The sequence below is a fragment of the Sapajus apella genome, unplaced genomic scaffold (assembly GCF_009761245.1).
Source record: "Sapajus apella isolate SASKATOON/1434 unplaced genomic scaffold, GSC_monkey_1.0 scaffold182, whole genome shotgun sequence".
Classification (NCBI taxonomy): domain Eukaryota; kingdom Metazoa; phylum Chordata; class Mammalia; order Primates; family Cebidae; genus Sapajus; species Sapajus apella.
In genome coordinates, this window is record NW_022437122.1 from 238646 (window position 1) to 265883 (window position 27238).

The 27238-nt window shown below is 52.5% G+C and overlaps 1 protein-coding gene across 2 annotated transcripts; it reads left to right on the top strand.

Moving 5' to 3' along the window:
* Window positions 1–1227: 1227 nt before the first annotated feature.
* Window positions 1228–25922, top strand: SUSD3 (sushi domain containing 3). 2 transcript variants are annotated; one of them, XM_032268484.1, is made up of 5 exons: window positions 1228–1372; window positions 16984–17172; window positions 19056–19203; window positions 20346–20477; window positions 25335–25922. In XM_032268484.1, exons 1-5 carry the CDS (start codon window positions 1285–1287, stop codon window positions 25543–25545), a joined length of 768 nt encoding a protein of 255 aa, XP_032124375.1. In that variant the 5' UTR covers window positions 1228–1284; the 3' UTR covers window positions 25546–25922. The 2 variants fall into 2 exon arrangements, with proteins under 2 accessions (XP_032124375.1, XP_032124376.1); XM_032268485.1 differs by lacking the exon at window positions 16984–17172 and having other exon boundaries at window positions 1235–1372.
* Window positions 25923–27238: the final 1316 nt, after the last annotated feature.

Below are 27238 nucleotides of genomic sequence, written 5' to 3' on the forward strand. Positions count from 1 at the left end.
CTGGGGTCCCAGAGTGTGGTCTGGAGTGGACACTGCTGGTGGTCCTGCCCATCCTGACATGACAGAAGGAACACACATGCTTGATTTTGAATAAAGGAGACTGAAGAAAGCCATCGTGTGTGACCCACGAGTCCAAGTGGGAACAAGGTATCAGGGGTGAAGCCAACCCTGATGGAGAAAGGGGTGGGGCCCCTCACGTCTCACACTGAACGTCGGCTTTGGAGGGCTCAGAAAGGAGAGGTGGGGAGGGGCTGCCCTACTGGAACCCCACTTCATGGTGCGCCTGAACATCCACACTCTTCAGGGTTACTCGCCAGGCCCTCTGCAGCCTGCCCAGCAATCTGGGTCACCCTCCGCACTTCTGGAGGCACACGTCAGCCAGCTGCCCTGGGCTTCTGCTGTCAGACATTGCCAAGCCAGGGCCTTTGCACCTGCTATTCCCTCTGCCACGAATGCCTTTGCCGGCTCCACAGGGATGGGCACGGCTCAGGAGGCCTCCCTCAGGCAGCCCAAGATCCAGGGTGTCTGAGGCCTGAATATACCCCCGCCCTTTGGTGGCTGGCCGGGCAGTGGGCTAAGCCTGGGTTGGGTGGGGTCAGAGGGAGAGAAAGCTGGAGCTGTGTAGGAAGGGGAAGCCAAAAGGGAGGCCACCACGAGTGTGGGGGCCCTGCAGCCAGACCCCAGGACTTTGAATCCTGTTTCCCCCACCGGGGGGCCCCTCAGTGAAAACAGAAGACAACAAGGGCACCCACCTCACAGTGCCTCAGAAGGCCTGGCCCAGCGAGAGACAGGGAAAGAAGGATGGGTCCACATAGGACACTGGGGGTGAGTGGGGTGTGGGAGGGGCGGGCCGGGGAGGGGTTTTGCTCTTTGCCTTTGGTACCTGCCAAATCAGGCCCTTGGGAAGGCAAAATCCTGCTCAAAAAATAAAACACAGAAGCACATGGAAAAACCACATTAGGAGCGAAGGTGAGAACAGGCAGGAGGAGGGAAGGGTATTGGGCAGAGGCAGCCGCGCGTGCAACGCCCCGGAGGAGTGACACTTTCGCCCCGACAGCTACGCGGCTGGGAGTTTGAGCTCCCCTGGGCCCCCGCCCCCGCTCGCGTCAGGACCTCGGCTCCAGTCCAAAGTGTGGGCGTGGCCTGCAAGAGGCATGGTACCGCCCCTGGGAGGGCGGGAGGGCGGGGCCTGGTGTGCTCCGCCCCTCCCCGGCCCAGGCCCCGCCCCGTCAAGCCGGGCTCACTGCCAGGGGAGGCCCCGCCGAGCGCCGCGGAGCGCCCAGGATGCGCGGGGTGGCCGCCACCCTCCGTGGCAAGGCGAGGCCCCGGGGGCGGGCCGGGGTCACCACGTCTGCCCCAGGGAACCGCACAGGTGAGGGCTGAGGCCACGTGGCTGCGTGCGGGGCTCTGCGCCCATTTCACAGATGGGAAAGCCGAGGGGAGGGGTTGCGGGGCCGCCCAGCCGTGGGTGGGGGTCCCAGCCACGATCCGCCCTGAGGATGAACCTCCCCGACCCTCCGCCCGCCCGGCGAACGCCCTAGTGGAGCCGAAGCCTGGTAGCTAGCGGTTCCAAACCAGGCGGCTGCACGCAGCGGTCCGCGCGCCCCTTCCCGACTGGCCGCCGCGCCTTGGTCCTTGTGTTTGGTCCCGGGCGCCCGCGGGTACTGCAGCCGGCCACGCCTCTCCACGCCGCGGGCTCCGGGCCCCTCCGCGCCCCTCCGGGGGAAGTCGAAACCGGCCTCACCTGGCGGGCGGGCTGGCGGGCGGCGCGGGGCGAGCCGGGCGCCCTCTCTGCGCCTGAGGTAGGTGTCATCTTGACAGTTCCTTGGTGACCACCGGAGCTCCACTTTTCAGATGGAGAAACTGAGCCTGAGAGAGGGGAGTGGCTGTCCGAGGTCACCCTGTAGCCAGGCTTGCGATCGGGGGGCTGTCTCCGAGGCTCAGAGGCCTCCGGAAGGAAGAGAGGCTGCTTTTTATTTTACTTTTAAGTGTTTGATTTCAAGAATGTGCTTGAAGAGCTTTCACCTCCTGTGCCCAAGCCTCCTGTTTCCAATGCTGGCCTTGCCCCGCGAATGATTCTCAAGTGTAACCCTTTTAGAAAAGGAACCAAACTGGAATTCTGGGTCTCAGATACCCCAAAAGCTCACTTCCCGTGGCCACTGCCTCTGAGGGTTAGGCCTGAGGGTCCTGGGTGTCTCAGGCGTTGTCGGGCTTAGGTTCTGCACAGGAGGAAGCTGAGGCCCGGAGTGCGGTGGGCTGGCCCCAGTCACACTGTCAGCCTGCAGCCCCAGGGAACTGGCAGGAGGGTGGCAGGAGGCTGGCTTCCTCTCACAGATGGGGAAACTGCGGCCCAGGGAGTTAATTCACCAAGCAGAGGTGTGCAGCTCAGCAAAGTGGGCGCTGAGACGTGTTCCTGGTGCTGGTGGGTTTGGTTTATTTAGTTTGACACTCTGGCAGCCTAATGTCCAGAGTTCCCTAATTTGGTGTTGGGGTGATGAGCACTTTGCTGCTGTTTGAGGAAGGTATGCCCAGGGCCTGGTGCTGCCTGAGGAGCCACTTCTATTGGCACAACAGCCTGGGGGAGTGGGTAGCCAGTGCCCTTTGGATAGCCTTGACTTGCCCAAGGTCAGCCCAAGGCCAGGGAGTATCTGGAGGCTCTGTCTGCAGACCAAAGGCTTTTTGCCTCAGAATTTGTGCTGGGAATGGAGCTTAGTCCAGCACCCGGTGCTCTTGTTCACCCTGCCTGCCCCTGGCTCTTCCTCTGACCACCTGCTCAGCCTCCTCTCAGACATGAGCACTTCCCAAGCACTGGCTCCTTGGAGTTTTGGGTTAGAATCCCCTCTGTGACCTGGGGTGAGTCGCTGCACCTCTGTGCCTCAGTTTCCCCACTGTATACCTGCCCCCAAGTTTATGGACAGGTCCAGTGGCACCCAGGGAGCGGCTTCAGGGGTAATGCCATCGTCTGGACTCCATCACTCCCCTGCCATGGAAGCTTAGTCTCTCGCTCTGTGAAATGCGCTATGAAGTGAGAGGCTGGGGGGCTGGTACCCTTTGGAGAGGATTTGACACTAAAATAGCAATGGCCAGGGGCGGTGGCTGACACCTCTAATCCCAACACTTTGGGAGGCTGAGGTGGGTGGATGACATGAGCCCAGGAACTCGAAACTAACCCGGGTTACATAGCGAAACCCCATATCTACAAAAAATGCAAATAAGTTAGCCAAGCATGGTGGCATGTGCCCGTAATCCCGCTATTCCGGAGTCTGAAAGGTGGAAAAATTGATTTAGCCCAGAGTTCAAGGCTACAATGAGCTGTGATCATCCCACTGCACTCCATCCTGGGCAACAGAGCAAGATTCTGTCTCAAAACAAAACAAAAACCAAAAATGTAATACGGGGGTGTGTGTTTTTCCCGACATCTTTAAAATGCGCCATTACCACTGGTTGTCCTAGAGTAGATATGAAGAGCACAGTAGTGCGGACAGACTTGTCTTCCTGAGAGGCAGGGGTCTTCCCTGTTCTTCTGTGAGCGCCGGGGGAGAAGAGCAGGGCACGGGGGAGAGAGCGGGAGTTATCATGTTTGTTGCACGGCCAGCCCCTGGCTCTGCTCCCAGGGCAGTTCCAGCACTCCCTGATCTGAGAGATTGTCCAGGAACGCAGGGTTCCAGTGGCTGGAGGTAACCCCCTGGCATCCCTGGAAATGCCTGGAGAAGGGGCAGCAGGAGGCGTGCTCTGCAGGTGCCATCTTGGCTTCACCCCTGAACTCCTGTCCCAGGACTGGGCTGTGTCCATTTTATAGAGGAGAAACCGAGACCCCATGTGCACCTGTATAAATCAAAGCAAGGTGGACACGCCCCATGATGCCTGGCTGTGGTCTTCTACTGCCCATTGGCATTGACAGAGCTGCTGGTAAGAGGCACAGGTTCCCAGACCCTTGGTTTTCCACCAGGGATGTGAGGGTACACGTTCCTCATTTAGAATTGGCCCAGTTCTGTGCCGGAGGAGAGTGTGCTTTCCACACCCGGAGGCCCCCCTGCTGCTCGGCCTGGAGATGCAAGGCCACAGTGGCTCTGAAGCCTGTGCCCACCCTCCCTGTGGAGATGGGCTCAGAGAGGGCAGGTGACTTACCTGAAGACACACAGCCAGGCCTATGGGCCACCCACATGTAGTGTTGGGGCCAGGCCCCGTCCCTACTGCCAGGGTCTTGGGGATCCTGTTCTCAAAGCGCCTTTGTGTACACAAGTCACCCCCTTTAAACAGAAATTCCTCCTGAGGGTTCCCATTTCACATTTGGGGGAACTGAGACCCAGATTGAGGTCACACAAGGACTCACTGGCAGGTGGGAATCGAGTCCAGGTGAGACTGGGTCCGTCAGCATGCCTCTGTCACTTGGGTACCCTCTCTCCCATGACCTCGGCCAGCATAAAAGGGATCATAGTTGCCTGGTCCCACAGCAAGTGAGGTCAGGGTATGGGGGCTGTGTGGCAAATGCCAGGAGGGAGGACAGAAGGGCCGGCCTGGGGTCTAAGGTTCCAGATAAAAGATTAACAAGCACCATTATTCTCAGACGCCCAGCTGGCCTCATGGGCTGGGAGGATGAGGACCTACCTTGGTTAGGCCTGCACCCTCCGATAAGGCCAGGGACGGAGGAAGGAAGCGCAGCTGCGGCAGCAGGTGTAGCACGTGGGCTGAGGGCCGCTGGGGCATCCCACAGGTGTGGCCCTCAGGTACCCATTGGTCCTCACCACCTGCTCCTGAGCCGTAGTAGGGCCAGGCAAGACCTCATGTTTTCATTTTGTATCTTGTTTGCATCAAGTCCGTTTTCTGCCGTTTTTCCCTCTCCTTTAAGATTTACATGCATGCAGTGAAAAGCGGTCTGAAGGGTACCACGTAAGAAATGTCCCAGCGCTGGGCCAGCAGACCAAGGGCAACCAAAACCAAGGGCCGGGGTATAGTAGGCAGGTAGGGTGGGGCTGGAGGGCAGGGCAGGTCCAGGGAGGTAAGGCCTCTGCCTCTAGCTTTAGGGGACGGCTCCTCAGGGACAGCTGGGGTGGGGGGTCCCCTGCAGGGGCCAGGCGCAGGACGGCCATCTGCAGGCAGCTGGGAGTTTACGAGCGTTTGAAGCAGGGGAGGGGACAGGTGGGATCTGCCTCTCAGGCACTAGGCATGGGTAGGGGCTCAGGAGGCAGTGAGGGGTGGCCCTGGGTCCCCTGGGAGTCTGGGCGTCTCTGTGTGAGCAGGATTTGGCTCTGCGGCGGTTAGAGACAAGGGTGATCTACCAGCTCCATCCCCATGCCTTGGTGATTTCTTGGAATGTCCCTGGGAGGTGGGTGGGTGCAGATAGAGACTTCATAGACCATAGCTCCTGGCACTGTGCTGCCTGCCCTCTCCTAGCTGCCAGTTCACTGTGAATCCTATGGAAAGGGCTACCCCGAAGGGACAGGAGCCTAGGCTCCTACGCTTGGAACAGCCATTGTGCAACCAGGGGTCTTGGGCAGGTTTGTGGGCCTCAGTTTCCTCATCTGGAAAATGGAGCCAGCCCAGAGAAAGTGTTTCCTGGCCTCCCAGACTCAGGATAGGAATTCAGGAGACCCCACTGGGGCCTGAAGGGTTGGAGGTCCCCTGCATGCTTTGGAACTTGGGGATCAGGGGCTAAGGGCTGAAGTTTCCCTGGATTCCATGGGCCTTGAGGATTGAGGCCCAGGCCCCCAGTAGGGCTCATGTCCTGGGCTGCTTAGGATGTGGCTTATTACCGCAGGAGGGCAAGTCACCAGTTTTGTAGATGGAGAAGTTGAGGCTGAGACGGGTGAGAAATCCAGATCCAGGACCTGCTGCTGGGAAGGGTCTTGTCAGGATCAGACCCCGGGAACCTACTGGTTAGCCCTCCAGGAAGTCTGCCCACTCAACTGGGGTCTAAAGGGGACATTCCCGGTTGGTGGCTTCTCTATCTGTGGCCTCTGCAGCAGGAGAGGCCAGAGAAACATGACTTTGCCTCCCTGTGCCCTCTTGGCTGAGGGTTTAGAGGAGGTTGGACCTCCTGGCTGCTCCAAAGAGGCAGGTCAGGGCTGTGAGCCTTGAGCGAGGACTCAGCCTACTCTCCCTCCTACCAGTTACTTTCCCCAGACACTCTGCTTGACCTGTAAAGGAACGCCATTCCAGCAGCGCATTAACGTTAGGACCTGAGCATGAGATCCTCCTGGTCAGCTGGCTAGAAATGCAGGGTCTGGGCCAGGCGCAATGGCTCACACCTGTAATCCCAGCACTTTGGGAGGCTGAGGTGGGTGGATCATGAGGTCAAGAGATTGAGACCATCCTGGCCAACATGGTGAAAACCCATCTCTACTAAAAATACAAAAACTAGCCGGGTATGGTGGTGCACACCTGTAGTCCCAGCTACTTGGAAGGCTGAGGCAGGAGAATCACTTGAACCCAGGAGGCGGAGATTGCAGTCAGCCCACATCGCACCACTGCACTCTGGCCTGGCGAAAGAGTGAGGCGCCGTCTCAAAAAAAAAACAGAAGGAAAGAAATGCAAGGTCGGATGTCAGGATTGCATATAAGGGCCCCCAGCCCCACCAGGCACCATCCTTCTCTGCTCGTGGACAGTTAGGGGGCCGGCATCAATTTTACCAGGCTTGTACTCCAAATCGTTTTATACCTTTGAGTTTTTAATTTGACGGCACATCTGGGCTTCTTGTGGGTCAGTGTTATGTGCTGGCTGCTCCCCTTTCTTTGGTTGTGGGTGGTGACTTCACCCTTTATCCCCCACGTTTGTGAGGCTCAATGATGCAGACAGGACAGGCTCTGGGGATGTGTGGAGGGGCCGAGCTTGCCCCCTTGTTGATGCCTTTCACTGTGACATATAATCCACCACCTGCTGAAGACAAGAGCCCTCACTATAGCAGAACCTGGCGGCTGAGAACACAGGATGTGGCTTTTGACAGATGAAGTGTGAACCAAGACAGGACCTTGGTCGACCTCAGACATGGCTAGGCGAGAGCCGACTGGTCAACCTCAGACGTGGTTAGGTGTGAGCTCCCCACCCGGCTCAGCCCAACACATGGGCGGGCAGGGGGAGGGGCTGCCCCTTCTAAGACGCACATAGAGGAAGCCAGCTGTGGAGGTGCTAGGACAATCAATATGTCATCCAGTCCTCTCTTCTTCTGCCTGTTGTGGTATTCGTAGGTGGAGATACAGACCCAAGGTGAAGTGACCAGGGTCTCCTGTAAGGCTGGGATGACCCCCAAACCCTGGCCCTCTGGCTCCAGAGCTGGGCCTGGCTGCCTTGGGTGCACAGGAGGCCCTGGCAGTCACACCTGTCTTGTTTGAGAGGAAGCTATGTTCCTTGGTGACACACAGTCTTGGTAGAATAAGTCCCAGGAACAGCCCCATGTCCAGACGGCTCAACAGTGGTTAGTATCTGGGTCTTGGATGGGGAGTGGGATTGCCACCCCTTCCCTGGGACCCTGCTGGGTGGGAAGGGGAGGTGCCTAGGGGGTCAGTTACATGTCAGCAGTGGGAATGCTTGGGGTCTTCCCCCAGCATTTTTGTTTCCGACGTGCAGCAGAGTTGAAATCATTTTACGCCTGCACAAGCAGGCTGAGCCAGCTCGATTCCACCCTTTGGATTTCACTGTGCCTACTTTCTCACATTTGCCTCCATCCCTTGGTCCACCCCTCCAGGCATCTCATTATTCTAATGAAGTTCTAGTTTTATTTTTAAAGAATGAATTTGCCTTCATCCATTCATCCTCTCACTGGGCAGACACTCAGCCAGGCGCTGTTGTGGGTGCTGGACACACTTACCCTCACCAGCCTCCCCTCCCTCCCTCCAACGGCTGCTCCCAGACCTCTGGCTGGTGGGGCCTCCTCTCTGCAAGGGCCACAGTGGGCTGGGAAGCCACAGAGGAATGCAGAAGTCGCAGCTCTAAATTAAGGACTGGGAAGTGTTGGTAGCCTGGCAGGCCTGGGGAAGGGGGCACGTGGTCGGCCTGTGGCTGCCCTGCTGTGTCTGCCAGGGCTCCAAAATCCCATGGCCACCTCCTTGGCCAGAAGGACAGTGCATATCCAGATCCCAAGATTCTGAAGAAGCAAAGCGTTTCCAGGCCCTTTGGGAGTGCTGGTCATGACTCTTATCTGTGAGGTCGGGCTGCCAGTCCTCCATTCATTTGTTCATGCATTCATTCACTTACTCATTCCTGCACTGATGTCTGCACTTATGGAGCATGGTATTCGATGAAAAGCCAAAACACTGGAGACAGAATCAAATCCTAGCTGTACCACTGGGAGCTAGGTGACCCAAGGCCGGCAAGAGTCAGCTGAGGGTTATAGGAAATAGCCCAGGCCAGGGGTGAGAGCTGTTCCTGACACACAGGTATGCTCTGTGTCAACCGTCATCAGTCCAGCATCCCTAGGAGGCTCTGCCTCCTGCTGCTCTCAGCCCTGGCCATTGTCCCCTCAATCCCACTGAAGGGCAGGTCAGCTGCTCAGGCCCTCCCCACTCTGTGTGCCGCCCCTAGAAATTGTGCACCTCTCCCCTGCAGCCTCCCCAATCTGAAGGGCTGGTCTTTTTAACCCTGACGGAGATAAGAAGCAAAAAAAGAGTATCTTCTTTTTTGTTTGTTTGGTTGGTTTTTTTGAGACAGTTTCATTCTGTCGCCCAGGCTGGAATGCAGTGGCACAATCTTGGCTCACTGCAACTTCTACCTCCCAGGTTCAAGTGATTCTCCTGCCTCAGCCTCCAGAGTAGCTGGGATTACAAGGTGCCTGCCATCACACCTGGCTAATCTTTTTGTATTTTTAGTAGAGACGGGGTGTCACCATATTGGCCAGGCTGATCTCGAACTCCTGACCTCATGATCCACCCACCTCAGCCTCCAAAAGTCCTGGGATTACAGGCGTAAGCCACCGAACCTAATCGAGTGTCTTCAGTTTTAAATATGCATTTCTTTAATTGACGTATTTTCCCTCATATTTTTTAAACACCTTTAAGGGTCTATAATTTACATACCATACAATTTGCTTATTTAAATTATAGAACTCGGTAGCTTTTAGCACATTCACAGATATGTGCTACTGTCACTCCAGTCAATTTTTTTTTTGTTTTGAGATGGAGTCACTCTGTTGCCCAGGTTAGAGTGTAGTGGCATGATCTCAGCTCGCTGTAACCTCTGCCTCCCGGGCTCAAGCGATTTCCCTGCCTCAGCCTCACGAGTAGCTGGATTACAGGTGTGCACCACCACGCCCAGCTAGTTTTTGTATTTTAGTAGAGACGGAGTTTCACTATGCTGGCCAGGATGGTCTCGATCTCTTGACCTCGTGATCCACCCTCCTCGGCCTCCCAAAGTTCTGGGATTACAGGTGTGAGCCACCGTGCCAGCCCAAATTTTTGTATTTTTTATAGAGATGGGGTTTCACCATGTTGGCCAGGCTGGTCTTGAACCCTTGACCTCAGGTGATCTGACCTCCTCGGCCTCCCAAAGCGCTGGGATTACAGGTGTGAGCCACTGTGCCCGGCCACTCCAGTCAATTTTAGAATGTTTTTAATCACCCCAAAAGAAGATCCCATAGCCCTTAGCGGTCATCTCCCAGTTTTCCCTTTCCCCCAGCTTCTGACAGCCACTAACCTGCTTTCTGTCTCTGGATTTGCCTATTCTGGACATTTCGTATGAATGTCATCATGTGACATATGACCTTTTGTGTCTGACTTCTTTCACTTGACAGTGTTTTCAAGGTTTATCCATGTTGCAGCATGGATCAGCACTTCATGCCTTTTGATGATTTAACAGTGCCTGGTGGTGTGGATAAACCGCGTTTTGTTAATTCACTTACTGGTTGACAGACATTTAGGTGTTTCAACTTTCTGGCCATTACGAATAATGCTGCTGTGAACATTCGTGTACCCGTTTTTGTATAGACAGGTATTTTCATTTCTTTTGGCTGATTACCTAGGAGTGGAATTACTGGATCATGTGGTAATTCTGTGCTTAACTCTTTGAGAAACCACCAGACAGTTTTCCAAAGCTGCTGCACCATTTTGTTCCCGAACCAGTAGGATCTGAGGTGCCAATTTCTCCACATTCTTCCTGATGCTTGATGTTGTCTGTCTGTATTTTATTTTATTTTTTTGAGACGGAGTCTCACTCTGTCACCCAGGCTAGAGTGCAGTGGCATGATCTCAGCTCACTACAACCTCCTTCTCCCAAGTTCAAGTGGTCCTCCTGCCTCAGCTTCCCGAGTAGGTGGGATTACAGGAACCCACCACCATGCCCTGCTGATATTTGTATTTTTAGTAGAGACGGGGTTTTACCATGTTGGCCAGGCTAGTCTTGAACTCCCGACCTCAGGTGATCCACCCACCTTGGCCTCCCAAAGGGCTGGGATTACAGGGGTGAGCCACCACACCCAGCCAGTGCTTGGTATTGCTTGTCTTTTTGACAGGCGTCTTTGTGGTTTTGATTTGTATTTCCCTGAAAGTTAATAATTTTGAGAATCTTCTTGTGCTTATTGGCTGCTAATTTATCTTTTTCAAAGAAATGTCTGTTCGGATCCTTTGAGCATTTAAAAATGTTGTTGTCTTATTATAATTGAATTGTGATAATGCTTTATATGTTCTAGACACATGCCTCTTATCAGATACATGATTTCCAAGTACTTTCTCTCTTATTTCTAAGTCGTCTTTTCACTTTACTGAATGTGTCCTTTGAAGCACAAACATTTTTCATTTTGATAATGTCCTGTTTTTTTCTTTTTTCTGTTGGTATTTGTCTTTGGTGTTGTATCTAAGAAACCATTGCTTAAGGTCACAAAGATTTTCCCCTATGTTTTCTTCTAAGAGTTTCATAGCCTTAGCTTTTACTCTTACGTCTTTGATTCACTTTAAGTTAATTTTAGTATGTGGTATGAGCTAGGGGTCCAGCTTCAGTTGTCCCAGCCTCAATTTGTTGAAAAACTATTATTTTTCCCGTTGAATTGTCTTGGTACCCTTGTTGAAAAGCATTTGTCTGTAAATGCAATGGTTTACTTCTGGACTCAGTTCTATTCTGTTGATCTTTATGTCTGTCCTTATGATAGTACCACATTGTTTTGATTACTCTAGGTTTGTAATAGGTTTTGAAATTGGCAAGCGTGAACCCTCTAACTTTGTTCTTTTTCAAGAGTGTTTTGGCTATTCTAGGTCTTTCGCATATCCATATGAATTTTAGGATTAGCTTGTTGATTTCTGGAAAGAAGGCAGCTGGATTGTGATAGAGATTGTGTTGAATCTGTATATCAGTTTGGGGAATACAGTAGATTCAATGAATATAGTAGATACAACGTATCTGAGGGGGATGCATTCCAGGACCATCTCCCCCCAAGTGCATGAAACTTCAGATATTTATATATGTTGTTTTTTTCCTAAACGCACATACCTATGGTAAAGTTTAATTTATAAATTAAACACAGTGAAAGATTAACAATAACTAGTAATAAGTTATACCAATTATAACAATATATTGTAATGAGAGTTGTATGTATGTGGTCTCTCTCTAAATATCTTATTAAACAGTACTTACCCTTCCTGCGATGACATGAGATGATAAAATGCCTATGTGATGAGACGAATTGAGGTAAAAAACATAGGTCTTGTGAAGTAAAGGGAAATGCCTGAAATAATTCATAAGTTTGACACCATGAGCCACTCTGAGTAGTGTGATGAAATCTCACCCATCCCGCTGCACCCTGCCTGGGATTGCTGTAAGTCACTTAGCAGCCCTCTCGGTTGTCAGATCCCAATACCACAGTGCTTGTGTTTAAGCAACTCTCATTTTACTTAATGGCCCCAAAGCACAACTGTTGTGACATACTATTTTCTGATTGTGGAACCACCAGTAACTGAAACCATGGAAAGTGAAAACAAGGATAAGGAGGGGCTACTATAACATATTGCCATCCTAACAGTCTTCAGTTTTCTGATCCATGAACATGGGATGTCTTCCCATTTATTTAGGTCTTTAATTTCTTTCAACAACATTTTGTAGTTTTCACAGTATATGTTTTGCACTTCTGCTATTAAATTTATAACATTCTTTTTGATGCTATTGTATAAAATTTTTTCTTAATTTTCAATTTGCTGCTACTGTACAGAAATCCCATCAACTTTTGTATGTTGACTTCGTGTTCTACAACCTTGCTGAACTCATTTCCATTTATAATAGTTTTTAGTGGATTTCTGAGGCTTTTCTACATACATATGAAATCATGACATCTAATGGAGATAGTTTTACTTCTTCTTTTTTTTTTTTTTTCAAGATGGTGTCTTGCTTTGTCACCCAGGCTGGAGTACAGTGGTGCGATTTTGGCTCACTGCAACCACTGCTTCCTGGGATCAGGCAATTCTCATGCCTCAGCCTCCCACATAGCTGGGAGTAACAGACATGTGGCACCCACACCGGGTTAATTTTTGTATTTTAGTAGAGACAGTGTTTCACTGTGTTGGCCAGGCTGGTCTTGAACTCCTGACTTTAAGTGATCCACCTGCCTCGGCCTCCGAAATTGCTGGGATTATAGGCATGAGCCACCTCTCCTGGCCAAGCCATTTGTTTTTCTTTTCTAATTTACCCATTTTGTTGTGATTTTCGTCATTGGCTTATTAATATATAAGTGCTGTTTATGTAGAGAAGATATGAATCCCCTATTCCATGTATGTTACAAGCATAAGACTCTTAGCTGGGGGGCGGCTCCCTCCCTGCTATCAGTGGACATCTGGGCAGGTGAGCCCACTTCTCTGAGCCCTATCTGTAATCATACAGGTAAGGAAAATGGGGTGCTCTTGAACAGAATGTTCCAAGCAGACATGCACTGTTATTGTTAGTAACCGTGCAGATGCTGAGGATCCACAGACAGGGAACAGTCAGAATGGCCCTGCCCAGGCCAGAGGCCGGTCTTCCCCAGGTACTGAAGGGACAGAAAGGATGGAGGCAGCCTGGGGATGAAGACCCAGGTGGCCATGGTTGACCTTGGCAGAACCACAAACTGGCTGTGTGACCTCAGTGTCCCTGAGCCATGGTTTCTGGAGCTGCAGAATGGGGGAAGCCGTTCTTCCAAGGACACCATGGCTCCTGTCCTTGTGTGTACCAGGCATAGCCACCTTCCAGATGCCTTGGCATTGCACATGTTTCCTCTGTACACCAGTCCAAGGTGGGCACAATAGCTGTGCTGACGTTGAGGCCAGGGCAGGCTCCCTTCCCTGGGTCTCCAAATGTGCGTGGCAGAGGTGGACTGGGCGCTCTGCAGGCTTGAGCCCATGCGTTCATTTCTGTGCTGTTGCCCAGCAGCTGCTGCAGCGCTCAGCACAGAGTAGGGCCTGGGCATTTTTCTTCCTCTATTATTATTGTTGCTGATATTTCTGCTTTGGTTATTGTCACCTTTCGGCCCTGGGAAGAATCCCAAGCACTAAATAGCACACTGGGCTGAGATGTGTTTGACTGAAGTTTTGTATCAGATTTGAGCCAGTCCACTTAACAAATCCATAAAAAAACAGTGGCCTAATTCCAGCTGGAGTTTATTTCTGTCTCTTCTTAGGATCTGAGAGGTTGGCCTGCCCTTTCACACGTCTACCATCTTTGCTCCCTGTGTTAGTCAGGATTCTCTAGAGGGACAGGACTAATAGGACAGATGTATATATAAAGTGGAGTTTATTAAGGAAGATCGACTCACACGATCACAAGGTGAAGTCCCACAATAGGTTGTCTGCAAGCTGAGGAGCGAGGAAGCCAGTCCAAGTCCCCAAACCTCAAAAGTAGGGAAGACAGTGCAGCCTTCAGTCTGTGGCTAAAGGCCCACGAGCGCTTGGCAAACCACTGATGTAAGTCCAAGAATCCAATAGCTGAAGAATTGGAGTCTGATGTTCAAGGGCAGGAAGCATCTAGCACGGGAGAAAGATGGAGACCAGAAGACTCAGCCAGACTAGTCCTTCCATGTTCCTCTAACTGCTTTTATTCTAGCCTCACTGGCAGCTGATTAGATGGTGCCCATCAGATTTAGGGTGGGCCTGCTTCTCCCAGTCCACCAAATCAAATGTTAATCTCCTTTGGCAACACCCTTACAGACACACCCAGGGACTATACTTTGCATCCTTCCGTCCAATCAAGTTAACACTCAATATTAACCATCACACTCCCCAATGCAGAAGTGGCACAGCATCTGTGCTCACGCCCCATTGGCCAGGTTCAGTCACACAACTGCTCCCAGGTGCCAGGCAGGTTGGGAAATGTAGTTTTCGTTGGTGATCACATTTCCAGCTGCAACTCTGGAGTGGGGAGAAAGGGATACTAGAGGCAACAGCAGCCAGGGGTGGGGATTAGAGTTGAGGCTGCCCAGGATGAGCTGACATGGGGCAGATTCTCTCCGCTGGGCTTGTGGGGCTCCTGACACAGCGTGCTGAGTCCCCATTCCATCCCTACCACCTTCAATTTCCATCCTAGATGGGCTTGTGAATTCAGATGTGGGGTAAGAAAAGGAGTGATGGCCGGACGCAGTGGCTCACGCCTGTAATCCTAACACTTTGGGAGGCCGAGGCGGGTGGATCACGAGGTCAGGAGATCGAGACCATCCTGCCCAACATGGTGAAACCCCGTATCTACTAAAAATACAAAAATTAGCTGGGTGTGGTGGTGCGTACCTGTAATCCCAGCTACTCAGGAGGCTGAGGCAGGAGGATGACTTGAACCAGGGAGTTGGAGGTTGCAGTGAGCTGAGATCATGCCACTGCACTCCAGCCTGGTGACAAAGCGAGACCCCATGTCAAAAAAAAAAAAAAAAAAAAAACGAAATAGAGTGATAACATCCCAGAGATGAAGACCTTGCCTGGGCATACAGCCAGCCCATATGACTGCTCCTGGGCAGACATGAACAAATCTGGGGGATGGTATGTCTTTGGTAAACATTTTAAATTAGCGTCCACAAAGTTTGCTGGCGAATTGGTTATAAATTGAGAAAGTAGGTTTCAAGGTTTGGGGCCCAAGCAACTGAAGGATGGCGGGACTGCTGATTTAAATTAAAGTTATAATAGGAGAAGCCACATGGTCAGCAGGTTGGGGGAGCTCAGAAGCTTGGCTAGGTCACATCGTCAGGCTCAGTGGGTAGTAGGACTTCCATGCCTAGCACCCAGGGCATGGTCCCCAATACAGTGCACAGAGGACAGAAGAAGGTCGTAGCAGGTCAGTGTGGAGTAATGGGGTCCATCAGACTCTACATGCTTCAGTTTTTGTCCCCACCATCACCCCAATCTCTGGGTGTTGGTCCCTGCCGGTGCAGAGGGAGACAGGCACGGAGATGCTCACGTGCCCCTTCACTGCTGCTGACTCCAGCCAGTCTCTGCCTCTGCACACACCATGCACCAGCCCGGCCTGTTCTCTCAAAGAACAGCTCTCCCTGTTCTTTGCCTGTGATGCACCAGCAGTCCACTCTCAATGCCCCAAAATCGGGAAATACTAGATACACAGGAGTAAGAGCCTCTTGCACTTGGACACTAGGAGACCTGACCGAGGATGTCCTTAGCAGCTTCACTGAACGTCCTAAACCCCAGAGGCAACTCAGATCCAGGGAACAGGGACACACACTGAGGCCCATCCGCACAATGGAACACTTCACTGCTGTGAAAAGTAACCAGCTGCTGACACATGCAGAGCATGATGACTCATGTGCATTGTGTGTGTGTGTCTGTGTGTATGAATGTGTGTGAAGTTAGACCAGAGCCTCCTTGTCTGGTTCTGAGTCTTCCCTGCAGCATAAGAGCTGTGTAACTGCAGAAGGTGTTGTAAGATCCTCTGCCCAGTTTGCTCATCTGTCGATGGGGTTAATGACGGTTCTCCATGGCTAGGCTGCTGTGCCGATAGATGATAGCACATGCAAGGCAGGTGCTACGGTGTCCAGCCACAGTGAGCTTCTCAGCCCCAGCTGTTGTCATTGCTATAATTTTATAAAAATTCTTGATTGCTGCTGTATCCAAAGCATCTCTGTGTCCTTACTTAAGAACATCGCTGTAACTGCTCTCTAGTGTTTTACTGTCTGGATGGACTTGGGTGAGGGAATCATTCCCTCCTGCTGGAGACGTGGGTTGTTTCAGCCTTTCACTATTCTGTATGGCTCTGAGGTGGGCTTCCCATAGAGAAATCTTGGCAGCACATCCTTATTTCCTGTGGCTAAAGGTGCATATGCAACATAGGGCCCTTACTGCATTTACCAAACGCTCTGCAGAAAAGTTGGATCTGTACCCCAACTCAGGAACAGGGCTTCCCAGGCCCTGCCAATTTGTACATTGTCTATTTTCTTTGCGCCTTCACCTCATTGACGTAGGAAAAATGAGCTCTTCCTTGAATCAGCATTTCCTTAATTGCTGTGAGTCTATATTTTTCATGTCTGTGGGCCATTGGTGTCCTTGTGAATTGCTTGTTCACAATTAGAACTTGTTGGGTTTTTTTAACGGAATATTCCATTTTTATTGATGTGTAAGACCTCTTCATAAATGAAGGCTATTGAACCAACCTTTGTCCTGTGTTTTCCAAATATCTTTTCCCCAATTTTTCACCCGAGTTGGTTGTTTTCCATTATTAGGGAGCTGCAGAAGCTTTTGCTTTCTGCTTTGTATGCAGTCAAATCTGTTGATCTCTCTCCCTCTCTTTTTTTTCCCACTGATTTCTGCCTTTGGAGCTGTGCTTAGATCATAATCAGAGGGCATGCCTCAATATTTGCTTTTATTGTCTTCTGATACTTTCTTCTTTTTTTAACACTCCAATCCTCAACATCTAGAGTTTACTTCATGGAGGGATCCAGCTGCTTTGTCCCAGGGTCTGGATGGCCCCTGTGACCTCCAGAGTATCCGGTGGCCTTCGGAGCTACACCCCGCCCCTTTGCTCCCCAATGCTGTGCCGGCTTCACCGTCCAGGGTCCCACCCTGCCCTGCATGCCCAGCCCCCATGCCTCACACCTACCTCTCTCCCCAGGCACCTGCGCTCAGCTGCAGCTGTCCCCGCAAGCCACCTTCCAAGTCCTTCGTGGTGATGGTGCTTCCGTGGGGACCGTGCTCATGTTCCGTTGCCCCTCCAACCACCAGATGGTGGGGTCTGGGCTCCTCACCTGCACCTGGAAGGGGAGCATCGCTGAGTGGTCTTCAGGGTCCCCAGTGTGCAAACGTAAGGACCATTCTGTCAGCTTGATGGCTCTGGGGGTGGGGGATGGTCCCAAATCCTGTCAGGAGGATGGTGTGGGTGGGGATGGCGTGGGTGTCCACTCACAAGCAGCTAGGCCAGTAGGGTCCCATTCCCAACACTGACAGCTTGCTTACAAGTCAGCAGCCGGCTGTCAGCCCTCAGCCCTCCGAGTGCCACATCAGCAGTGTGGACCCAAAGCCTCGCAGTGGGCCTCCAATCCTGGCTCTGCTACCAACTTAGCCCCTCACTGCCAAGAGGCTGCTCATGCTCTCTGAGCCAGCACTTTTTCTCTGTTAAGCAGGAAACCATTCATTCATTCATTCACATACATGTGCATATGGCGAACTTTAATAGGATATTGCATGTATCAAGAATCCTAAGTACTGGCCACCTAGAAGGCCATGACCTGCCTGGCCCTGGAGCTCCCAGTCTGTGGGAGGAGCTGGTTTTCTGGTTGTATTTGTTGTACAGGCGTTGAAGGGTCCACAAGATAGTCCCTTTTCAATGCCCAGCATGACATTTCCAAAATGAAGCCGTGTGTTATGTTAATGTGTTTTATGCATTAAAAGGGCTCAGAGTCAAAATAGTTTGGCAGACTCTGGGCTTTTATGCTGCAGGACTTCTCAGAGCCTTTAAAATGTTCACTGGATAGGTGATTGATTGAGAATGCAAGTGTTAGGATTAGATTCTGAGAGGCAGAAAACCCAAAATACTATGATCAGCCATGATGGAGCCCAACCTTCAGGGTGGGCAGGCAGGCCTGTGTGGGCTCCAGGTGGAGGGAGCCAGGCCCCTTCCCTGTCATGGCTCTGCTGGACACGGCCTCAGCGTCATGATCCAAGGTGGCAGCAGCTGTGTTCCAGGCAGCTGTTATGGGGTAAGAGGCCTCAGGGCCAAAGGGCAGGCCCCAGTGTCTCAGGAAAGGTGCTTGGTAGTTTCTCCACATCACTTCTTATCCTCCATTGGCCAGAACATGGCCCTGTGACCACTGGGAAATGTAGTCTCCATTCTGGGTGGTCAGCGTCTACTAGGGAGCATAAGAAATGGGGACCAGGAGACAGGGCCATGTCCCCTACAGGGGAGTACATGGTGTTGCTCAAATTAGGATTCCAGGGCCTTTTTTCCTCAGAACATCTGTAGAATCTGATGGAACTAGTTTTTGGAGCATAGCTGAGGTCACACGGCAGATACATAGTATTTTGGGACTTCCTGGAAAGTGACCTGAGAAGACATGTAAGCCCCTGAAGAATGTTGCCAGCTTGGGGCAACATTGTGAAAACTCACATGGGCTGGGCAAGGCCTCCTCAGCACTGTTGTCACCTCCTCTCTGTGCCTTGCCCTTCCTCCATTCCTCAAGCAGGACCCCAGTGGGTAGGAGCCAGGGAGGCCCTCATTCTGAACTCCCTGCCAGAGCTTCTCCAATGTCCAAGTCACTCTGCAAACTCCTACACACCCTACAAAAACCAGCTCAAGTAACCCCTTCAATTAGCCACTCTGCATACTCCTGCACACCCTGCTCAAATATCTATTTCTTGGGGAGAGTCTTCTCTGATAGCGCCACCTCCAGATACAGTTTGCACAGATCTTTGCCTCAGCCCACAACACCTTACTGCCCCCTTACCATGCATCACAGCTCACTGAGGGTCAGCCAGGCCCTGTCCACACCCAGGACCTGCCCCTACCACCTCTGAGGCCCCCAGCCCTTGGGCCAGGCAGACCTGGGCGAACCTGGGGCCAGGCAGATCTGGGCGAACCTGGGGCCAGGCAGACCTGGGCGAACCTGGGGCCAGGCAGATCTGGGCGAACCTGGGGCCAGGCAGACCTGGACGAACCTTGCCCAGGAGCTGGCGGCTGTCTCCACACAGTGGTGCCACCGCATGAGACCTTTGGCTTCAAGGTGGCCGTGGTCGCCTCCATCGTGAGCTGCGCCATCATCCTGCTCATGTCCATGGCCTTCCTCACCTGCTGCCTCCTCAAGTGCATGAAGAAGGGTGAGCAACGGCGTTCCAACAGGTACGGTGGCCTCGTGGTCTCGGGGTCCTTCCAGGAGGCACCTCTTGGCACCATCAGAGGAGGAGTGGGCAGAGTGTTTCATAGGAACCCCGGCACTGCCCTCAGGGCACCCATTCCTGCCACCACTGCTCTGGGCCTGCGTCTCACCATCATACCAAGTGCTGCTTCTGGCCCACACAGCGGCCACGGGCAGCATCACAGCTGGGGGACACATGGGCCCCCAAGGCCCTGCTTTTAGGCCAGGCCATGGGTTCACGTGGGATTGTTTTATTCTTTTTTTTTTTTTTTTTTTTTTTTTGAGATGGGGTCTCGCTTTGTTGCCTAGGCTGGAGTGCAGGGGTGTCATCTCAGCTCACTACAACCTCCACCTCCAAGGTTCAATCAGTTCTCCTGCCTCAGCCTCCCTAGAAGCTGGCATTACAGGCAGGTACCACCACACCTGACAGATTTTTTGTATTTTTAGTGAAGATGGGGTCTCACCGTATTGGCCAGGCTGGTCTTGAACTCGTGACCTCAGGTGATCTGCCCACCTTGTCCTCCCAAAGTGCTGGGATTACAGGCGTGAGCCACTGCGCCCAGCACTCTGCTGTGTTAATGGACTGCAGGGCTGCCACACACGCCCCTTAAACCTTGAGGGGGTGTGACTGTCACTGCAGACAGAGGGCTGCTCAACTACAGCCCACCAGCTAAGTCTGGCTTTCTGTCAGGATTTTCCCCATGGTAATTTATTTATTTACGTATTTATTGTTTTTATTTTTTATTGTGGTAAAATACCAATACATAAAACCTACCTTTTTAATGTCTACGGTTCAGTGGCATTAAGTATGTTCACGATGTAGTGCAGCCATCAGCACCATCCAGCCCTAGGACTTTGCACCACCCGTATTTGTAAGTAAAGTTTTATTGGAACACAGCCACGTTCATTGTCTACTGGTGTGTGGCTGCTTTTGGGCTGCAGTGGCAGAGTTTAGCTGTGGGAGAAATCGTGTGCCTCACCGCACCTACAACATCCACTCTTTGAGAGGTTTGCCAGCCTGCCCTGGTACTGCACAGGGTGCCCTGGGCCTACATGGAGCCCATTTCCGCTGCTATCAGGGTCACGTGTGCATGCTCAGAGTCCTTCCTCCCAAACTCTCCTCCAGGTCAGCCCAGCTGTGGTCCCAGCTGAGAGATGAGGACTTGGAGACCGTGCAGGCCGCATACCTGGGCCTCAAGCACTTCAACAAACCCATGAGCGGGCCCAGCCAGGCACACGACAACCACAGCTTCACCACGTGAGCCTGGGTCTGGGTGGGGGGGCATGCTGGGGGACAAGGGGTCCAGCTTGGTCAGGCCCTGGGGCACCTGCTGCTCCCACATGCTGAGAGCCGGGGCACACCTGGCTCACCCAGAACCTTCACTCTCGTCTCTAAAACAAGAGGCTGGTGGTCTTTGTAGTACTCTTCCTGACTGTGACATTCTAGGACTCAGAGCTGCCCCCAGCAGTGTTTTCATCTAGAAGATCCATCCTCCAGGGAGGCTGAAGCTTCCACACACCCGTGTTCGCTCCACCCACACCCAGCAGGGCTCTGCACTGAGCCGCAATCACTTGTTCTCCCTCCTGTCCCCTCTCCCTCTCCTTTCTCTTTCTCTCTTAATATACACATACATTTTTTTTGCCCTGAACCAATAGAAAGACATTCTTTTTCTGAGTCCAGAAATCTAATATTGATTGGCCAGGTGCGATAGCTCATGCCTTAATCCCAGCAGTTTGTGGGCTGAGGTGGGAGGATCACCTGAGGTCAGGAGTTTGAGATCAGCCTGGCCTACATGGTGAAAACCCAACGGGGTTTCACCCAAACAAAAAATTAGCCTGGCGTGGCGGCAGACACCTGTCATCCCAGCTACCTGGGAGGCTGAGGCAGGAGAATCGCTTGAGCCCGGGAGGCGGAGGTTGCAGTGAGCCAAGATGGCACCACTGCACTCCAGCCTGGGTGACAGAGCCAGACTCCGTCTCATAAAAAAACAAAACTAAAAGAAAACCAACAACAACAGCAAAAAAACCTGAACAGAAATCTAATATTGATGCACGTGGCCTGTCGAGTGGAGAACATCTCAGCTGATGAGCAGCAGCGTTGAGCGTGCCCACCCTTTGGTCCATAATCACACGCGGTGCTCAGCCGCCAGGTCTCTGAGCTCCTTAAACTGGAATGGGCCTTCAGTTTTTTGTGGCATAGTCTTCTGAGGGTTCCAGGTCAGTGTTCGCATACGGAGCTCCTGTCTGGATCTGTGCGGTGTTTCTGCATCACCAGGCCCCGCTGTGCATTCCTGCTGCAGGGCTGAGTGCGCAGATCATAGCCACGGGCCAGGCTGCCCCCACAGGCCACATGGAATGGGGTCTCTTGGCTGAGGCAAAGCGCCCCAGGTCCCTTCACTGTCAGAGCATGAGGGAGGGGCTCTTAAGGGTCCCTCTGCTGCCTCAGCGGCCTCCTACTCATGGTCTCAGCATGGAAGGGCGATCCTCCAGATCCGTTCTTGCCTTGGGCATTACGGAATGGTGACTTTGTTCATTCTGTTGCAGTTCTGACGTTCCTTCTATCAGGAATGAGGATAAGCTGGTTTTTTCTTTCCTTTCTTTCTTTCAATTTTGTTTTGTTCTTTTAGCATCAGGTGAACTCGTGAGTATTCTTTCCTGAAATTTATTTTGGGAAAAGTTCAGAAATGCACAAAAGTAAAATATTGTCCTGGATCTCCTGCTCCCGCCTCCCATTCTCATGGTCACCAGCTCAGCCAGGCCACCCCATTCGAGCCCGCCCCCCACATTATTTTCAAGCACACTTTTTGTGGGCTCCCGTTGTTCTTGGCAGTGGGAGCTCCGCCAAGCTGTGGCCTGTGTCCTTCTGATCCTTCGCCGTCAGTCTGTGAGTGCTTCCTGCCTTGCACAAGATGTTCCAGCCCCATCTTGAGCTTTCTGTGCCCGGCCCTGGGGTTGGCCACTGCAGTGCAGGCAGGCACCGAGACGACATCATTGAGCTTGGCTTCCCTTTCTTCAGGCCCTCCCACTGGAGCCTTTCGAGGCTGCAGTGCGCTTGGTCCCATCCCTCATGGCCTCACTGGGTGACTGTAACAGCGCGTCGGCTTTCTCCCCTGTAAAGTGCGATGGCAGTGGTGCTCACATTCTCAGGTTGTTGAGGCTACCTGAGTCCAGGTGTGTGCCTCTCTTGCCAGGCCCAGGGGGAGAGCTTGGTGAATACTGTCATTGCCACTCTTATGACCTTATGCAGATGGGGAAACTGAGGCACGGGAGGGGGGTGATCTGTGTGGCCCTGGGTTGCACACATCGTGTTGGGTCTGGCCAACACCTGCAGGGAGGGAATTCACCTTTCCATCTCCTTTCCTGGCACTTCAGGTGTGCACTGCATCACCAAGGATGCAGCAGAAATGCTGCCATGAGACTTCTGCACTTAGTAGCACGTTCCAGGTCACCGCGGTGGTGTGAGGCCTTCAGGCTGTCATTCCTTATGGTAGCCCGTTGTCCCAAAGTTTCCAACATCTGCGAGACCCTGCCTGCTGAGCGGTCAGGCATGGTCAGCGTCTTTTTGCTTAGTGCTGTTTTTCTTTTTCAAGACCACACTCTTTGGGGCGATCCTGGGAATCCATTGTTTAGGCCTGACGTTCTGAATGTGTTACGACCAGATCCTTTCTCTGGGAGCTCTGGTATAAGTGACTTCGGCCATAGTTTTCTGGGGACTGTACCATCACTGAGTGCGGATCATTTGCTCATCATGATTCTTATAGTGGCTGTAAGTTGCACGGGTAATTTCCGTCAGCATTTCGTTGATGAGTGTCGAGGAAGAATGTTTCCTCCAGCCTTGGCTCACCAGTGGCATTGCTAGCATTGCTCATTTTCTGTTTTCTCTGCTGAATTACCTCCTAATGTTTTACTCATGTGTTACGGGAGGGCACCTGGATCGCTGATTGGCTACAAGTTTATCAGGGCTCTTTCCTTTTTTTATTTTTAAGACCGAGTCTTGCTATGTTGCCCAGGGTGGAGTGCCACAGCACAGTCTCAGCTCACTGCAACCTCCTCTTCCTGGGTTCAAGCAATTTTCCCGCCTCAGCCTCCCGAGTAGTTGGCATTACAGACACCCGCTACCACACCTGGCTCATCTTGTATTTTCAGTGGAGACGGGGTTTCACCATGTTGGCCAGGCAGGTCTCAAACTCCTGCTCTCAAGCAGTCCACCCATCTCAGCCTCCCAAAGTGCTGGGACTACAGGTGTGAGCCACCATGCCCGGCCTCCTTTCCCTTTCATTTTAGTTTTGTTGGGGCCCTGGTGGCTAATGCATTTCCTTCTGGGGAGTAAGATATCCAAAGGCAGGTTCAGAGCTCCTCCATTGCCCCGCCTGTGATCCCTGCTCCCCGTTACAGCACCGGGGCCAGATCGTCCTGTGTCATAACTGGGAAAAGTGCCCATGGACTGGGGGAAGGAACAATTGCCTCTCAAGGCAACATGGTGTCCAGGATGCGGGCGGCCATGGCTGCTGCTGCTGCTGCAGGGGCTTTGCTGGCCAGAGCATGAGGCCAAGGGGCTCCCAGGGGTGCTGCCTGGGGCTACACGTCTGCCTGGTCCCAGCGCCACAGACACCAGCTCTTACACTGCAGGGACTTGCAGTGTGTGGTCAGACGTGTGTGCCCCATCCAAGGGCGGCCACAGATCTGTGTAGGGAGCTGTGCTTACCTCCCCCAGGGAGTGAGAGAGCCATCTTGGGGGCCACTGTGATAGTCAGCTCAAGAGGCAGGAAGTGGTGGTGAGGCTGAGTGCTGATTGGGAGGGGGAGGACCCTTAGGGCAGAGCCCCTTCCTGGAGCTGTCATACATGGGGACATCAAGCACTCAGTCCAGCTTCGTGGGGACTCAGAGAAGGCTGGTCCTGCCCAGGGCTACCCAGCCAATGCAGGCAGAGTTCCCTGAGTCCTGGACCCCGGGCTCCCAGCAGGGTCCTTGGGATATGCCTGTGCTGGTACTGCCCACCCCCAGGCAGGGCCCAGGCTGCCTCCACAGGTGGTAAATTGCCTTTGGCAAGGTGGGGTTTGCCTCTTGACCTTGTCTTTATTTCATAAATACTTCTCAGCACTTGCAGTGTGCCAGACACTGTTCTGAACTCTTTCAACTATTAACCCTTTTCACCTGGAGGTGGGTACTACTTTTATTCCATTTTCCAGGTGAAGAACCAGGCAGGTTAAGAAACTTGTGTAGACTCCCACACTACCAGTAAGAGTCAGGCTAGGTGAAGTTGGTCTGGCTCCCAGCTCCATGAAGCTGCCTTTCCTCTCCACTAATGATTGATGCATTCACTTACTCATTGCACCAGCAGATCATTTCTTAATTCCTACTACTTCCTAAAGTTTTTCTGAGAATTAGCTGTGGGTAGGAACAGTAATCCAGGAAAGCTTCCTGGAAGAGGTGATGCCAGAAGTGAAAGGACTAAGAGAGCTTGCTTTGGGAGGGTAGAGAGACAGCCTTTGAGGGGGGGAAATAACATGCAAAGGGCTGGAGATGGGAGCCACCAGGCAGCCCGCTTGGAGCCGAGGCTAATGTGTGTGAAGGGCAGAGACAGGGCAGGGCCAGGGTCTGGTCAGCCTGGGAAATGGCTTGGTTTGTCTCGGCCGTGGGTGGGAGAGCCACAGGAGTACTGCGGGTGGAGCAGGTGGGCCATCTAGCTCCTGGCCGCCAAAGAGGACAGCCCTAGCAGGAGAGAAGTTGTCCTCCCCTTGACACTCCTGCTCCCCAGCGTCCCTTCTCTGCCTGGGATGTCCCAGCCCCTGCCCAGGCAGCTGGGCTCCCAGTAGTTTTTGCATAGTCTGAGCCCTAGGAAGTCCCTTCCCACACCGTAGCTGGACAAGTGTCTGGCTCCTGGGCCATGCCTTGGTTGTATGGATGAAGGGCCCAGCAGGGAGATGGAGCGGCCTCTGTGCACCGTAGGGTGCAGGGCAGCTCCCGGCAAGAGGAAACAGGCTCCCCAATGCTCAGAGCAGCAGTTGCCCCAGGCCTACTGAAGCCCCAGGGCCTGGGTACCTGGGAAGGTGTAGAGCTGGGGGTTAAACGCTATCCTCACTCTTTTGCCAGCTCACGCCTCTTCTCTCCACAGAGACTATGGCGAGAGCACCAGCAAGCCGGCCAGCATGACCTGCGGCGTGGACAAGGACCCCGGGATCCCCAGGCCTCTGGGCCTCAGGGCCTCCTCCAGCTCACCCCAAGCCCAGGTGATGGTGCATATGGCGAACTGCAGGCAGCCCCTGCCTGCCTCTGGTCTGACCACAGGGATGCAACGACAGCCCACAGCATATGCACTAGGGTGACCCAGGAGTGAGGCCGATGCCCACACTCCACACCGGGAGGCCAGGCTGACCCCACCAGCCAGTCAGCTGCAACTCCACGTGCGCCCAGCTTGAGACTCTTCAGTGGAATCAGCTTCCAGGTGTAGGGACCCCTCAGGGGGCCAAGCTGACATCCAAGGCTGAGGACCCCAGCAGGGGGAGTGTTCTTTTCCGACACGGCCTGGCCATAATGATTTTTATAGTTATGGCTTACTTGAAACCACTACTGAGGGTAAGATACCGGCTGTGGCCTCCCACTAACTAGCATTCCTTTAAAGAGACTGGTAGATGTTTTAAGCAAATCTAATTTTGTATCATAAAATAAGAAAATAGCAATAAACTTCTTTTCAGCACCTACAGATGGCTACCTCAGCACCTTCCTCCACAGGATGTGCTGCTCCAAGCAGGGACCCATGGAGAGGTCTGCAGCTGTTGTCTGTCAAAGTGCAGATGAGGGGTGTTAAGTAAAACAAAATAATTACTTCTAATACCAAAAAATACAAAGGTAACGGTGGTTGGCTGATGTTAGAGTCAGCAGAGGAGACTTCCCGTTTTTTTGTTTGTTTGTTTTCAGGGCTAGTTTCTGTTTAACTCTGAAGAAAAATAATCTGGTATTGGTTAGTGAGGAAGGGGTGTACTGAGGTGTGACTCACCTGTCCTGTCACGGCCAGGTCTCCTTGGCCAAGACAAACATTCAGTCAGTCAGTCAGTGGGGCGTAAGGTTTTATTTCTATTTCACAGCCGTGACACCTCCACATGGCTGCCTCATGTGGCCTGGGCTTCCTTGCAACATGGCGTTTGGTTTCCAATGTGAGAGTTGCAATGTGAGTACCAGGTGGAGGCCATTTTGCCTTTCAGGTCCTGGCCTTGGAAATCATGCTGTGTCGGTCCGTTGGGAGTCAAGGCTGCCTTCTAACACAGGGAGGAGAGTTGGACTCCATTGCTAGGCAGGGCAGAGTGCTGACTGGTGAGAAGAAAACTGGCAGACATATTTACAACCATCATAGTCACCTTTAACCCAATCACTTGTCAAAGCAATTTTATAAAAGGTGACCGATTTCAACTGGGTGTGGTGGTTCATGCCAGTAATCCCAGCACTTTGGAAGGCCGAGGTGGTAGATCACGAAATCAGGAGTTCAAAACCAGCCTAGTCAAAATGGTGAAACCCTGTATCTACCAAAAATACAAAAACATAGCCAGGCGTGGTGGCAGGCGCCTGTCATCCCAGCTACTCGGGAGACTGAGGCAGGAGAATTGCTTGAACACAGGAGTCGAAGGTTGCAGTGAGCCGAGGTCACACCGCTGTACTCACTCCAGCCTGGGCAACAGAGCGAGACTCCGTTTCAAAAAAAAAAAACAAACGAACAAAGGGTGACTAATTTCCTACCCTCCCAGCTTCACTCCCAGAAGGGACAGTCTGTACCGCAGGCCTGTGTGTACATAGCCACACCTGCTGCAGGCATAATTTTAGATGTTTCTGCCTGCTGCTGCGCCTCTTGTTTGCTTCTACTTAAAATGAACTCAGAGCTCTTTCGGTAGCTCTTGGTCCTACCCTCTCTCTTACCTCCGAACCCCACATTTGTCCTGGGCCAATTAAAACTATACCTCAGCCTCCCATAATTTGGGGTGTGACCTGTCTCTGGCCATTGAGAAAAGCCACTGGGTTTGCCCTTTG